Source organism: Centruroides sculpturatus, unplaced genomic scaffold (genome assembly GCF_000671375.1).
Source record: "Centruroides sculpturatus isolate CEXI.00-Female unplaced genomic scaffold, Cexi_2.0 scaffold98, whole genome shotgun sequence".
NCBI classification, from domain to species: domain Eukaryota; kingdom Metazoa; phylum Arthropoda; class Arachnida; order Scorpiones; family Buthidae; genus Centruroides; species Centruroides sculpturatus.
This window is the reverse complement of record NW_019384476.1, coordinates 375,291-390,076: the sequence shown is the minus strand read 5'-3', so window position 1 is coordinate 390,076 and position 14,786 is coordinate 375,291. Positions and strand designations below refer to the sequence as shown.

The 14,786-nt window shown below is 29.4% G+C and overlaps 1 protein-coding gene across 1 annotated transcript in view; it reads left to right on the top strand.

Moving 5' to 3' along the window:
* The window catches only part of LOC111621323 (ribonuclease P protein subunit p25-like protein), a 28,946-nt gene that overhangs the window by 7,563 nt on the left and 6,597 nt on the right, over nucleotides 1–14,786 (top strand). Inside the window, exons 3-4 of the mRNA XM_023363416.1 lie at nucleotides 2,779–2,927; nucleotides 3,039–3,131. Coding sequence (XP_023219184.1) covers nucleotides 2,779–2,927; nucleotides 3,039–3,131 — 242 coding nt within the window. The remainder of the gene's footprint in view (nucleotides 1–2,778; nucleotides 2,928–3,038; nucleotides 3,132–14,786) is intronic.

Genomic DNA, 14,786 nt, shown 5'->3' with positions numbered 1-14,786 from the left:
GTTCCACATCCACCGTACTCACCTGATTTGGCCCCCAGTGACTTCCACCTTTTTCCAAACCTAAAAAAATTCTTGGCTGGAAAGAGATTCCACTCAAATGACGAAGTCATCTCTGAAGTGAACGAATATTTTGCACACCTTGACAAATCGACCTATTGTGATGGCATAAAAAAGCTAGAACATCGCTGGAATAAGTGCATTGCTAACAGAGGAGATTACATTGAAAAATAAAAAAAGTTTTAACATTATTTTGTTTGTTTTTCTATGTGAGGCCGCGAACTTTCCGAACAGCCCTCGTATTAACATATTTTAACATATTTTTAATGTATTCTGCCATAATGTGAATTGTAGGAGTTTGCAATAAAGGGAATTTTACCAGAAGATTTTAAAATGTTTTCATTTTATAGCATAATAAATCCACATGTTTGTATACTGCATTTGCCTAGAATTGTCAGTTGTTTGATTTAAGGAGTTTATTATAGGTAATATCAGAATTAGGGAATTTCCTGTATATCTTTGTTTAGGGAACTCTGCTGATACTGATTCAATTGATTTGGCCTAACATAAAGCATCAGATTTTTCTATCGATTCTTTATGATAAATATGTGATAAAAATGAAAAATGAATTATTACTTTGTTTATATCAGTAATGAATGTGCCATGTCATTTGCTTTTTAGAATGAGCTTACTCTTTGATTTTCAACTTCTTAGATTTTCTTCTTGCCTTTTTGATATCCTTTTCCATTAACTGTAGATATTTGTAGATACCTACAGTTCTACAAATTTAGAACTAGATGTAGATATTTTGCAAAGGACATTTATTAACCTGATTGTATATGGTAGAGTCTCATAAATTTGACTCTCAAAAACTCAACCTTCTGTAAAACTCATTGCATCATTAAAAAAAAAAAATATATACATGTAATCTAATTTTTGCCTATATAATTTAACACCAGGATCAAATAAGTTATTATTTGAATTGCCAGCAAAATTTGATGATAACATCAATTTCATGCGTTAACAAAGAATATAACCCTTTTTCCAAAACACCATGATGCAAATGTCACTAAGTTAAAAGTAGTCTTTTTTTTTAATTAAAATTTAACTACAAATAGAAATATTCTCTATTTGTACATAGTTTATACATATATAAATTTGCATATAAAACACCTTTTTGAAAATTCTGCTATTTAAAATAGCATCATCAATATTCTATAAAACTTGTCATTTTCAGTAACACCTCACTTTTTCAGTCCACATTAAATTGAGGTTGTGGGGGACTCTACTATATATCAATTGATGTAAATTAATGAATCTATTGTCTTGTAACCACTTATTTCTTATCATTTTCAGAATTAGCAAACAATATTTCTTATTTTCTGCAACAAAGATTTTCATGTATTTTATTCTTGCATTTTTAGCACACTCCACTATAGTAGTGAAGTGCTTATGTTATGACTTTTCTGTGTGTGTCAGACATTATATATTACAGATTATGTTCCATTCAATCCATTTATTGCACGTCATGTGCATGTGCAAAAGAGAATTGAACATTTTTGTTTACAGTTACTGTAAGCTATAGTAAAAACTACGCGGTTCCTTTGGAATCTACAAATCACATCCCTTACTGTATCTTCAGTGAAAAATTCTTTTGAACTACTACTTGATTCCAATTTACAATTTATAAAATTTATTTAAATAAAATTAATATTTGATTTGCTTTTGTGGAGCGTGCTATCAGATCAGCTTGATCAACCTTGTTTAAAATGTAATTTACTATTTTATCTCTGATAGTAGACAATAAGTTTATAGTTTATCTGTTATAGAACTGTTCTATGGCTGTTAAGCTAGGTTTACATTGGCATACAAACTGCTATAAAGTAGATATGAACTGCCAGTTCATCCCTTTTTAGCAATTGTTCAACCAGTTCATTAATTAAGAGTTGAAAATATCTCAACTTTTGCTGAACTTCTGTTTGTTTGACCAACCAACTTTTTGCAGCTAGTATTTGAAATCTTTTCATCCAGTCATGTTCTAACTTAGTTTGTATCATATGGTATGAAACAAAGATTTCACTCTGATTATTGTTCATCTTATCATTAAAAAATGGCTGATGGTGATTTACATGGTAAAAATATATTGAAGAATACCAAAAAAACTTTGTCTTTGCAATCTATTGTTTCACAGTCACTGTGACAAACTAAAAATAATCTTCACTTATAGAGACAACCTTTCATTTGAGGCTAAACCTCTGTAAAAATATATAAATTGTGGTTAAAAAATCTTCCAGCAATGATACCATAAATTAAAACAAATAATTCATTAAAGTTCTTTAATAATTCATCTCTGTAATTGAAGATTTGTGTGTTTATCTTTTGGTTTGTCAATGGTGACTTTAACATGATGAATTGGTGAAGACAAAAAAATTCTTCACTTACAGAGATGAACTATTAATGAACTGTAATGAATTATTTGTTTTCATTTATGGTATCATTGCCAGAAGATTTTTTAAAAACCAATTTATATTTTTTTACAGAGGTGTAGCCTCAAATAAAAGGTCATCTCCATAAGTGAAGAGGTTTTTAGTTTGTCATGTGACTGTGAAACAACAGATTGCGAAGACAAAAAGTTTTTTTTGTATTCTTCAATACATTTTTACTAATTTGTTTTGTTCATTCATTTGGCAATGTGAACCTAGCTTTAGGGCTATTAAAATATCAGTTTAATTTGCAGTACACCTATAAAAAGTTTATATTTAATATTTATTTACTTTTCAGTAGAGAATTATACAAAATCAGAAGTAGTTGAAATTGAAGGAGAAATTGATCCTTGTTTTAAAGGATTTATAGATGATATAATATGTATTAAAGTAAAAACGGGTAGTAAGTTACAAAATATACTACGATTTGCTTTAAAGGCGTTTAAGGTAAATTTTATGTTAAAATCTATGTACTGTACCTAATATTTTATAAAACTACTAGCATTTTGTAAAATTTGGAGATATTGTAGTATATTTCTTTTATTGAATTAACTTTAGGATGAAACTAATCAACAGATTTTATTTACTGGTGTGGGACACGCTATTAACAAAACAATTACTTGTGCTGAAATTACAAAACGAAAGTTTAAGGTAAGAAAAAGCATAATACAGTAATACCAATTTCAATGAAAAGATCTGTATTTTATATATAAGAGACTTTAAGACTGTGATTCTCAAAGTTACCAATCTGCAGATCTCTTAAATTGAGTAACAGATGAACTGAAGAATATTTGGGTCCCTGTACATTTATTATCCTGTAAATATCACCTTAGATAATGATATACAAAATATTTTGGCACACAGTCTGATAATCTAACATAAGAGATACAGTGGTGCCTCGTATAACGTTCGCCTCGAATAACGGACTTTCTGTTTGGTCGTTACGTGACTTGAGCAATGGACTGGCTGCGAACAACAGATTTTTCGTTCGGCAGTTACGTGAGGAGAACAACTATTTTTCTGCAAACAAGTGCGAATGATGTTTCCACTCTTTTGCCGTTGCCAATGACAATCTGCTATTTATATAATATATTAGAATTATTAGAATATATTATTAGTATATCTGAAGTACAGAGCTTCCGTTGGGATTTGGCTCGCTCCCTTGTTTATTACATATAGTACATCACCTCAGTGCAGGGTATTTACATTTATTCGAGTGTTGTGCAAATCATGGGTTATAAAAAAACAGAAAGGTGATTTTAATTGAAACAAAGCAAGACATCATCAGAAGGAGTGAAAGTTGACAAAGATTTCCTTGTCAAATAGGGAGAGGTTTAGGAGTTTACCAACACTTGTTATCCAAACAGAGCTCAGGCCAAGAGAATCAATGATCTCTACAATGACACCTTTGCCCGTCATTTCCGACAGGTGTTGAAGAAGAGAGAGAAACAGACCACCTTGGACATGTTTTTCAAGAAGCAAGCTGCCAAAAAACAAAGGATGGAACAAGAGTAGTTGACCCTGCAAGCTCTGGTAGCCTCTCCTGAATCTGACTCCGATTAAAAAACAATAAAAAGAGACCTGCTGCAATGTGTAAAAAGTCTGTATCTGTACAAATGTGCAAAGAAGGTGTTCCTCTACCTTCTTCTCACAACATCTGACTACCCGGCATAATTGGTGACTGCTCCATTTTCATTTTTTTATGGTACAGTACGGTTATTTTATGCTGNTTAGTTTCTTGGAATTCGCAATTTATTGTTCGAGTAAGAATATGAAAACGTCTTCTAAGGAAAACACCATATGCCGGTTTGATTAATAGTTATATTAGAATGAAGACTTACAATGTAATGAGTTTAACTCCAATAATTAAACAGGATATCGAATAGAAACCTCACATAGACAACAAACGACTCAGTCGTCCTAGAAACTGTGGTGTCTAAACACGATCACGTGACCTTAAATCGATGAAAGATTCCAACATCTTCAGTAGCTTCCCAGCATCGATTTTGTCATCAGCTACGTTTTCTATTATTCCTGGTCTATTCAGAAACTGAATTCCTTATCTTAAGTTATTCAAATAAAATATTTATTGTTTGGCATGAAGAATGAAAAGCCTGTTAATCAATAGGAATGCCCGATATAATTCTTTATACAAGACAAAATTATTCTACATACGCATTATTTATGTATTTAACTTATTATGTACAGTACAAACATCTAATTTGTAGAAGATACTTAAGGTATCATGTGACTAAAAAAACCTCACACGTATACAAGTATATACAATTTGCGCCTGAATATTATCATTGTAGACGGTATCAATTGCCATTATCAGAAGATTTTTATCTACTCGAAACCTGCAATTCATCAGCAAGATGTTCTGCTATGTGTCTGATGGAACACGATTGGTATCTTATATTTCGATTTCGTATCACTTGATCAAATAATTACAGAATAAGCTGAGAAACTGAACAAGCTCATTAAGCGTTTTTCAAAAAAAAAGCTTACATTAAATTAATTCCAAAGGCATTGTCTTCCTTCGGGATGATACAATATCTCATACGATGCGAATGACCCGAGACAAATTCCAGAGCCTTGGATGGGAAATTTTATCCCTCCCTCACATCTTCCAGATATCTCCAAATCTAATTATCATTTCTAATCGTTGAACAAACTGAATGCAAATCCTATGCAAACCGAAAATTTTGAAAACATTGGAAACAGAGTTAAACAAGGTTTACGTATTTTTAAAAATAAAAAGTTTTATAGGTTATTTATGAACTTGAGTTTCGTTGGAATAAGATTATCGAGTGTGATGACAATTATTTTTTCGGAATAAATTGTTTTTGTTAATTTGATTTTTTTATACTCGAAAATCATACAGTGGCGCGTTATAGCTTCATGGACCCCAGACAAATTTTAATTAGGGGGGCCCCAGTGTATAGTATTGATTTCAGACATTTTTCTTCGGAGAAATTTTTTGAAGAAATACTTTCTTATAAATTATTGGTTTGGGCTCCACTTAGATGGGGGCCCCAGGCAATTCCTTGTTTGCCCATAGGATAACACGTCACTGAAATCGAACAACTCTTTTTGCATTTGATATTTTGTTTAGTTACTTTCAAAATGATGTATTGTAAATTCATCGTCGTTCTTTAATATATGTTCACATATTTCTACACGAAAAAGTTTTGTTAAGTGAATTCAATCCGATTGATAACCTATCTTTATATAAACCAATAATTATGACAAGATATTCAAAATTATTTGCATTAGGACTGCTGTAATAGGGTCGATAACCCTCCTCATTAAAATCGTTATTCATTCATCATTCATATTTCGTGACAAATATTATCATGCTAACAACGTGGACTGGATAGATATATAGAACAATATATTGCTACAGGTGACCATCGATTGATGCTAAATAAAGTCACACTCTATATTTTACTTTCTTGTAGCTTTTTTTGAATCAGATTAATGAAAATCTCCTATATAAAATGAAGATCTGAAAATTTTCATTATAAATGATGATCTTTCATCGCATTTCCGATTATATTTATTTATTTTTCTTCAATTATTTTCGGAATTTTTCATAAATATTTATTGAAATATTGGAAAATTTAAACTTATTTTATCAACATACTTTTATATATAATATTATAGTTAAAATGTGCGTATTGAGTTCAATGAATAAATTTTATTCAATAATTAGTAATTAGTATTCTGATAATATTTACTTACACTGATTTACTTGTTAATTCCAATTAAAATTGGATTTAGTGTACGTACCAGGATAGTAGAATGATATCGATATGGTAGGATCTATCAAATAAGCGTGATTAATCCCAATTTTAATTGATATAAACGATTTGACTTGCGCCATAAATTCTATAATATTGATATTTTTAATAAGAAAAATCAAAATAAGAATTTTATTTAAAATGTTTTTTTAGTTAAATATAGAGATTGTGATTTGAATTATCCTTTAATAAGATGCAAATTATCTAAAGTTTTACCATAAGATTTTCTAAAGTCATTAAATTAAAAGTTATAAAGTATTACTAAGGTATAAGATACCCAACTTAAATCTTTACGAGGATAGGCGAAGAAAATGTGAACATTTCTCTAGTATAAAGCAGAAAGTAATTAACCTAATGTTGATTATCTTGATCAAAGTTGAAGAGATTCGTTGATCAAAGTTAAAGAGATTGCAAATTACTTCTTGGTTCTTAAATCTATGAAATTTTAATACAATTTATTTATCTTTTTAATTTCAGTCATTATAAATTCTATTATTCAATATACATTGATAACTATAATATTCTTGTCGATTCTTTTAAAAAACATATCTTATAATCGTATATTCATAATAATTAATTAATTAACTCCAAAGGTTGACTTTAAAATTAAACTAAAATTTTAGAATATGCAACTTTTTTAAGATAATTTCTAGTAAAAAAAATCAAAGAAAGAAAAACTGTGAATAAAAAGATTTTATTCAGACTTGAAATTTAGCAATTTATTTTGATAATAAATGTACAAAAATATTTAAAAATGCTTTACAGTTTTGGTAAATAACTTTGTTTTCTCGCAATTTATAAAAAAAAAAAATCATTTTCTATGATAAATTACTTAGTTTTGAAAGAAATAACTCTCACATTCTGTTCAAATTTACTTATACCAAACTGTGTTTATTTTTACGAAAATTTTTATTTTATTATAAATAAAGCTTTGTACAGGATATTTTGTTTTTATTTAAAATTTTTTGTTTTATGTTTATAGATATTGTCTAAAAACATTCTTAAAAATTAAACGAGAAAAAGATAAAAAGTTAAAGTAAATCGGATGATTCAAATTTAATTTTTCTGATAATTTATAATTTTAATCCATATTTTATATCACGTAAACTAAAAATTTTACTTAATTAAATACTTATTGTCTAAATTATTAATTAACAATACAATTTCTTAATATTCTTTTAAACGTTCTCTCCTTTCGCCCCATTGTGGGCCTGGCTGAACCCATGATGGGCCTTGTAGAAAGGCCCTGTTAGTATCTACAGAGCGGAAATAATAAACACAAATCATTCAAAGTTTAATTCAATCTTTTTTATTTATTGTTATATCATCATATTTATTTATTTAAAAACATATCTTAACTAAAATATCGTTTCTAGAACAATAATAATCAGTTTTACAATATTCAAATAAAGCAAAACTTAATTAATATAAATGTATTTTATATGTCGTAAAATATACATTTTAAACAAATTTTGAAATTAGATATTTACATATTTCAAAATTTTCATTTAAAAAAAATGTATATTCTAACATTTATATTAAATTTTGTTTTATTTAAATTTATAAACTTTTGTTTACAAAGTCAATATAAAGTTTTATAATGTAGATGAAACCGTGTGTAAACTCACACTCTATACACTTATTGATTGTGTGTGACTTTTTATTTATTTTGAAAACTGAAAAAAACGCATTGTAATTCTATTGTGTATACAATTACGATATTTATATAATCTTACATTCTGCAGTATGATTATAGTTATTAAGCTAAATTTTTGGTCATTATTATTATTTTTTCTTTCAGTTATGACTATAGGCGACTTTTTCCTAGACTTTAATTTTCCCAACTTAACTTTTTTTTATCCTAACTTTATTTTAAAAAAAAACAAAAAAGCATATTATAATGAAAAAACGGTATTCCAAATAACATCGAAATTTTAATAATGAGTTCGGTAAATTTATGATGATGATTATAATGAAAAATAATAATTGATCGGCGATCAAAAATCTCATTAAAATTCAGACAATATTAGATGAACGTTGGCCGGGTCAACCAACCTTATATAAATAAAAAAAAAAAAATATCTTAAGCATTACTATCGGCATTCGTTTCTTTGAAAAAAAGGCCAATAGTAATAAACATCAGTAATTGAAATTAATGTTTTGGATATGTAATACCAATAGCTATAAATCGATATCAATGACAAAGCCAATCGAGTAACTGACAGATTAATATGCTACAGTGAACAGCTATCAGATTATCATCAATTCGACCCTAACTTCTTAGAAATGTCAACTCACCAAAAAGATGACTCGGAGATTTAGTATTACACAGACAATCTTTGATCTTTGTGTCATTAATGTTTCCATACATATTTTAATACGGATCATTCACATTATGATTAATTTTTAAACTATTGCATCACTATCCCAGATATTCTATTAATATTTATTTCTTCATTACAAAACAATATTTTCCATTATTTATATATACAGAAAAGAAAAAAAAATTTGTTAGTACAGAAGTATTGCTGAGTCTTGACCAATAATTGGACCATCCTCATCACATCATTAGAGCTGCTCATTACTATGAATCCCCGCTACAGATATTAATACATAAAGCTGTAACTTTGGCCAATCAGGTAGAACATTTTTGAGCAAGAAATACTTTGAATGCAATATTTACAATTTATTCTCATTGCGCAAAGGTTGTACGTCAGACGTTCAACACTATCTTCCTGTAAGCCTAGAAGTTTGACAATGACGTTTGGAATGTCGAGCATGATTTCCCTGACGTTCTAAATGCCATTGTTAAACTTCTAGGCTTACAGGAAGGCGGCACTGAACATCCGATGTACACGTTTTCATGACGTCAGTCACAACTACCTTACAGGATTTGGTTGGTGAACTAATGTTTTGGGCTATATCTGGTATTCTATTATCTAAACTACCTAGCCATTTTAATAAGGTGGTTTTGGGGTAATTATTTAACAAAAATAGTTTGATAATTTCATTAATTTTGGAATTTTGATCTATTGTGTTAGTAGTTCTATTTTTATTTTATTGATAAACAAGTTGAATGTGTTTTTCTGAATGTATAATGGAGTCTTTGAATTGTAGTCTATAACTTTTTTAATGTTGCATTGTTTAATAAATCTATTAATTTTAATTCTATTGTGTAGTCTAGTGATTTAAAATGTCTACGAAGGATAATTGGTGGTTTTTTTCAAGTTCTAATTCAAGTTTTATATCTAGGTCTAGATTATTGATGTTTTTTAGAAATTGATTGATTTCAATTTAGGTGCTGACATAAATGAGTAGGCAATTATCCATGTAATGGTAAAAGCCCAAAATTCCTGAGTGGTTTACATTATTTTTGTTACTTTTTTTTTGCTTCAGCTAGTTTTGGTCCTGTACAGCTACCTGTGGGGATTCCTTCAGTTTGTTTATAGTAACTACCTTCCAATATGAAAAAATTATTAGATAAGGTAAACATGATCATTTCAATTAACCATTTTGGACAATCATTAGAGTGAGTGATTCTAACACTTTGGTGTGTATGATTGAGGGGTACAGTACATGCTAATTATGTCAAGGGAAGTTAGTCTAATATTTCTATGGATGTTTAGTTGTTGTAGATTGTTAATGAGGGCATCAGCACTGATGATGATGTACTGGGAGTTATATATAGCTTTTAACTTTTCTTTCATACATAGTTCAAGGTTGTATTACATAATGGTGTGTCTATTAATGGTCTGTATTTTATTGGAGTTTTGTGGGTTTTAACTCTAAATAATTTTGGTGTCCTATTAAGATCAGTTAATATACATTTAGCTTCATCAATAGTAATTACCTTTTCTATTTTCAAATTGTTTATAAATTTTTTCATGTCACAATGTATTTTAAGGATAGGGCATGCTGGGAGTGTTTGGTAGTTACCCTTGCTGAGGATTTTAGAAGATATTTCACTGTGTTGTGCTTTGTTCATGATAATAATCTGGTTTGTTTTTATCAGCTTTGATTATTTTTGAGTTATTGCTGTCAAGTAATTTCCTAATAGCCTTCATATTATTATTAAATTTGTATATTTCTTCCTTAGGGATTTACTTAATGAGTATCTTGTTAATAAATTTTGTAGTTCTATTTTAATGTTTGGGGTCAAGGTGTGCTGTCCATGTTATGTAATATGCCTTCTATTGTGATTATTAACTCTTTTTGGGAGCTCCATGGGACTATTTTATGTAAGGCCCAATGCTAGAACTTCCTGCATGTTTTTTAGTAGTTTTATATCTGAAAGGTTTATTATTAGGTTGTTTAACCAATTTTTCTTCTTTATTAATCTCAATGATGATCTGACAATCTGTCTACTTATTGTTATTTCTGTTAATAGTTTATTAATCTATTAATGTATCTATTATTTTAATAGTTAATTAATCTATCTTTTCCATATATTTTCATTATTCTGGAAATTTTTCTCATCTCTTGTGATCTGATCAGTTCTCTTTCCACCATCATTATAGTGTATTCAATAAGACAAAAAAGCAATTTATGTATTGACATTTGATTCAATGAAATCTATAAAAATTAGTACTTGATTGCTTGCTGTTCTCTCAAAAATTGATAGTATTGTGAGAAAGTGGTGTGAAATGTTTAATTAACAACTATTTATGACAAAGATTGACTAGGCTACCCATTACTTGCCACAGAAGACTGTGTACAGTTAATGAAAAAATATTGGAAGACAAGCTCATAATTCTTGACAAGTTGCACATTTTGTTCCCAAACATTTTCTGTTCTTTGCTTTGTGAAGTTATATAAGAACATCTGGCCTACAACAAAATTTGTACATACGGCAGCTAACTAACCAACACAAAAATCAGAAGAATGGGGTTACCACTGACATTTTTGCAGCAATTTCAAACAGGATATTCATGCAGACAAAAACAGGTGTTTTCTTGATCAGATTATTACTGGTGATGAGACCTGGGTGTCTCAATTCACCCCAGAGCAAGCATCAAACACTCAAATGGTATTATTCCTCCTTGTCCCCCCCCAAAAAAAACTGCAAAAATTCAGTCTTTCAAGTTGATAACTGCTGGCAACTATTTTTTGGGATTGTAAGGATTTTCTTTTAGTGGAGTTCATGCCAAAAGGCATTATAGTAAATGTTAACCGGTACTTGAAAGTTTATGGCAAACTATTCAAAATCAGAGACAAGGAAACCTTTCTTGCAGCATTACTCTTTTGCATGACAATGCCTGTTCCATATAGCTGCTGTAACCCAAACTTTACTGGACATTTTGGGTGAGAGGTTTTCAATCACCCATCCTATAGCTCTAACCTTGCATCAAATGATTTGCACCTTTTTTTAAGCTTAAAGAATTCCTGGATGGAAAACATTTTAACAGTGATGACAAACTGCAGCTTGCAGTCACTAATTGGTTAAATGTATTAGCAGTAAATGAGTATAACAACAGAATTTTAAAGCTCATGAACAGATATGATAAATGGTTAAATGGAGGTGATTAAATTGAGAAATAGAGTAATGTACTGTGTGTTTAAAAAAAAACATAAAATTGAATAATAAAATGTTTTCTTCATTCTTTAAAGCTAAACACACTTTACTTTCTGGTCAACTGTCATAATTGATATGTTGTTTAATTAACTTAATGTCACTTTATTCAATAAAGCAGGGATGGGCAACCTTTCTATGTAAGGGCTGCATTTCAAAACTTTTGAACTGACATGGGCTGCTTATAAGATAAAAGAGGGAAAAAATGCCAGTAAAATAGAATAGGTATACTTAATTTAGTTTCTGGAACTGATATAAACATTTGGTTAAATATTAGTTACTGCTAGTTTTAAATTAATTTCAATGTGAGTCTGTTAGATGGTTTCTTGTTTTAATTTTTACTAAATTCATTGCGGGGAAAACTACAGTCGACCCCTCCATAACACTGTTGATAATTCTGTTTTATATGAATTCCATGTTGTACGAGTCACTTAGATTTTACAAATATGTGAGCCATTCACAGCCCAGTACACGTATTTGTAAAATCTAAGTGACTCGTACAACATGGAATTCATATAAAACGGAATTATCAAGTGTTATGTATGTGAATACAGTCGACCTCCCCCCCATAAGTTGTAGAAAATAACATTTGAATTTTTGCTGCATACTTCCTTAAGCTGGGAAATTGATACATTTATATACAGTGGGTGATCGGTTAACGAACATAATCCGTTCCAAGACTTTGTTCGTTATCCGAATTGTTCGTTAACCGATTATTGATTTACCATAGGTTTCTATGGGAATTTAATTAATTCGTTCTGGAGACTTCGAAAAATAAAAAATATATACTTTCTTACTACGTTTATTTATATGTAATAATAAAAATACATACACACACAGTCTTGCATTTTTATTAGTCATGTTTTTTTCCGTTTGAAAGGGTTAAAGAATCTGTCTAATGTCAATTGCTTTTCTCTTCTTCAGGATTTTTCAGAAGTAATTAATAGCATTAAAATTGTAGAAATCCCCAAGCCTCAACCTGGTTTAGATGCCATTCTAAGACCGTTGTTCTGACATCCTCCCACTTCTTCAAATGATCTTTAATAACAGGTATCAGCATTAATCCTCTTTTTCAGAAGAAAACATACCTCGCCGAGATTCTTGGTGTTCTTCATTCAAGAGTTCTTAGCATTCTTCTATCATCAGATCCATTTCGGGTTCCATTATGAACTCTTCAATGTTCTTTATTTCTCAGATTTGATTTTTGTTACTTCTTTAGCTGCTTGAGTTTTCTGGATTATACAGTATTTTTCTTAAATAAGATTGAACTGCTGCCTACTGTAGACCTGTTCATGCCATACTGCCCAGCAACATTANCTTTGTGAAAAAGTTGTATTTATATTTTATTGTATATTTATTAAAAGAATATGTTTTTATTAGTTTTTATAATACAGTCAATTTGCATTAATACAAATCACTAGGGGATCAGTAGTTAGTTCACTTTTACGAAAATTCATATTAATGATTTTCAGGGCCAAGGTCAAGGTTTTATAATTTAGGAAGTTAAAGCTTAATAAGTGATTGAAATCTCTAAATCATATTTTGAATTAATTCACTAAATAAAATAAAATTTATTTACAAAAACAAATTAATGTTTTAAATGATTTTCAAATCAAACAAAATGAGATTGTATTCACTGTTGAAGTGTGGAGCAGTATATCAGAGTGGTTAAATAAAACAAAGCTAAAAGAAATCCATGATTTTTCTTTGTCAAAGACTGTTTGAAAAAGTATAAAACATTTTTTTATACCAAATGAGTAAAAAAGGAACCAAACCTATATGGCATCACTATATGCACATGCTGACATACAAACTAGCACATGTTTGCTTTGCATGCTATCATATCCATTTAAAGAGGTGGGCATCCTTAAACTTTTAACTCCTATTTTCTGAGTACAGCAGGATGGTCTGTTAAAACCAGATGTTTGAATTGCTCTTCAATCGGAGGTTGAACTTGGCTTTGCTTACTAGGAGAAGAAAATCTATTTTACTCAAAATGGAACATTTATTATTGGTACCACTTTTTATTGTTCACATTGAAAAGTGTAAAATGTCACCATTATCTATATATATAAAAATGAATGTGTGTGTGTGTGTGTCTGTCTGTCCTTTATGCATTACCACACCGTTTATCCGATTGCCGTGAAACTTTGGGAAGTTGTTTAATATACTCCCGCGAAGTTTTCTGGCATTTACCCTACGATAGATGGCGCGCGTTTACACGAGCATTCGCGCACAGTGTGTTCGATCGATTTCAAATTGCGAAGACCATTTCCTCTTTTTCAAAAAATATCTCTATATATGCATTTGTGAACTGTTATCTACGATATTTGTAATAATTTTTGTTTAATCACTTTATTTCAATTTTTTTTTGCTAATTACGTATTCGCTCAAACTTTGTTAAAATCTTAACTGTATCCCGAACAACAACCGAAGTTGTAGGAGGAAATTCACCTATTTTACTGATCTAAGGATCCCATTTTCCAAATTTTAAATATCAACTCAAAATAATTTAAAAAGACAAATTACGATAAAACAGTTTATTATCCAACTCTCAGAAATTTCACAACGTGCCAAGGAAGAGAGGAAGGAGCAATTAAATAATTAAAATTAAATTATACTATATCATTTTCATTATAAAAATTTGTTTACAAAGCTAAGTCACTTCATAATAATGTACTCAATATACATAAATTTCTCTTTATGTACACCGAGAAGAGAGATGTAGAAGCAATTAATTCTGACAAAAGTTTCACAGACAATTGTGATATATATTTCTAAATTCTTAAAGTTAAGTCATATAACAGCAATTCATTAGCTTAATACCAAAGTTATATTTCATTAAAACATTAAAATTTTTGAAGCATGTTTCATCACAGACGAAACAAACAAAAATTGTCAAAAAAGTCAAAAATTAAAAGAAAAAAATGAAAT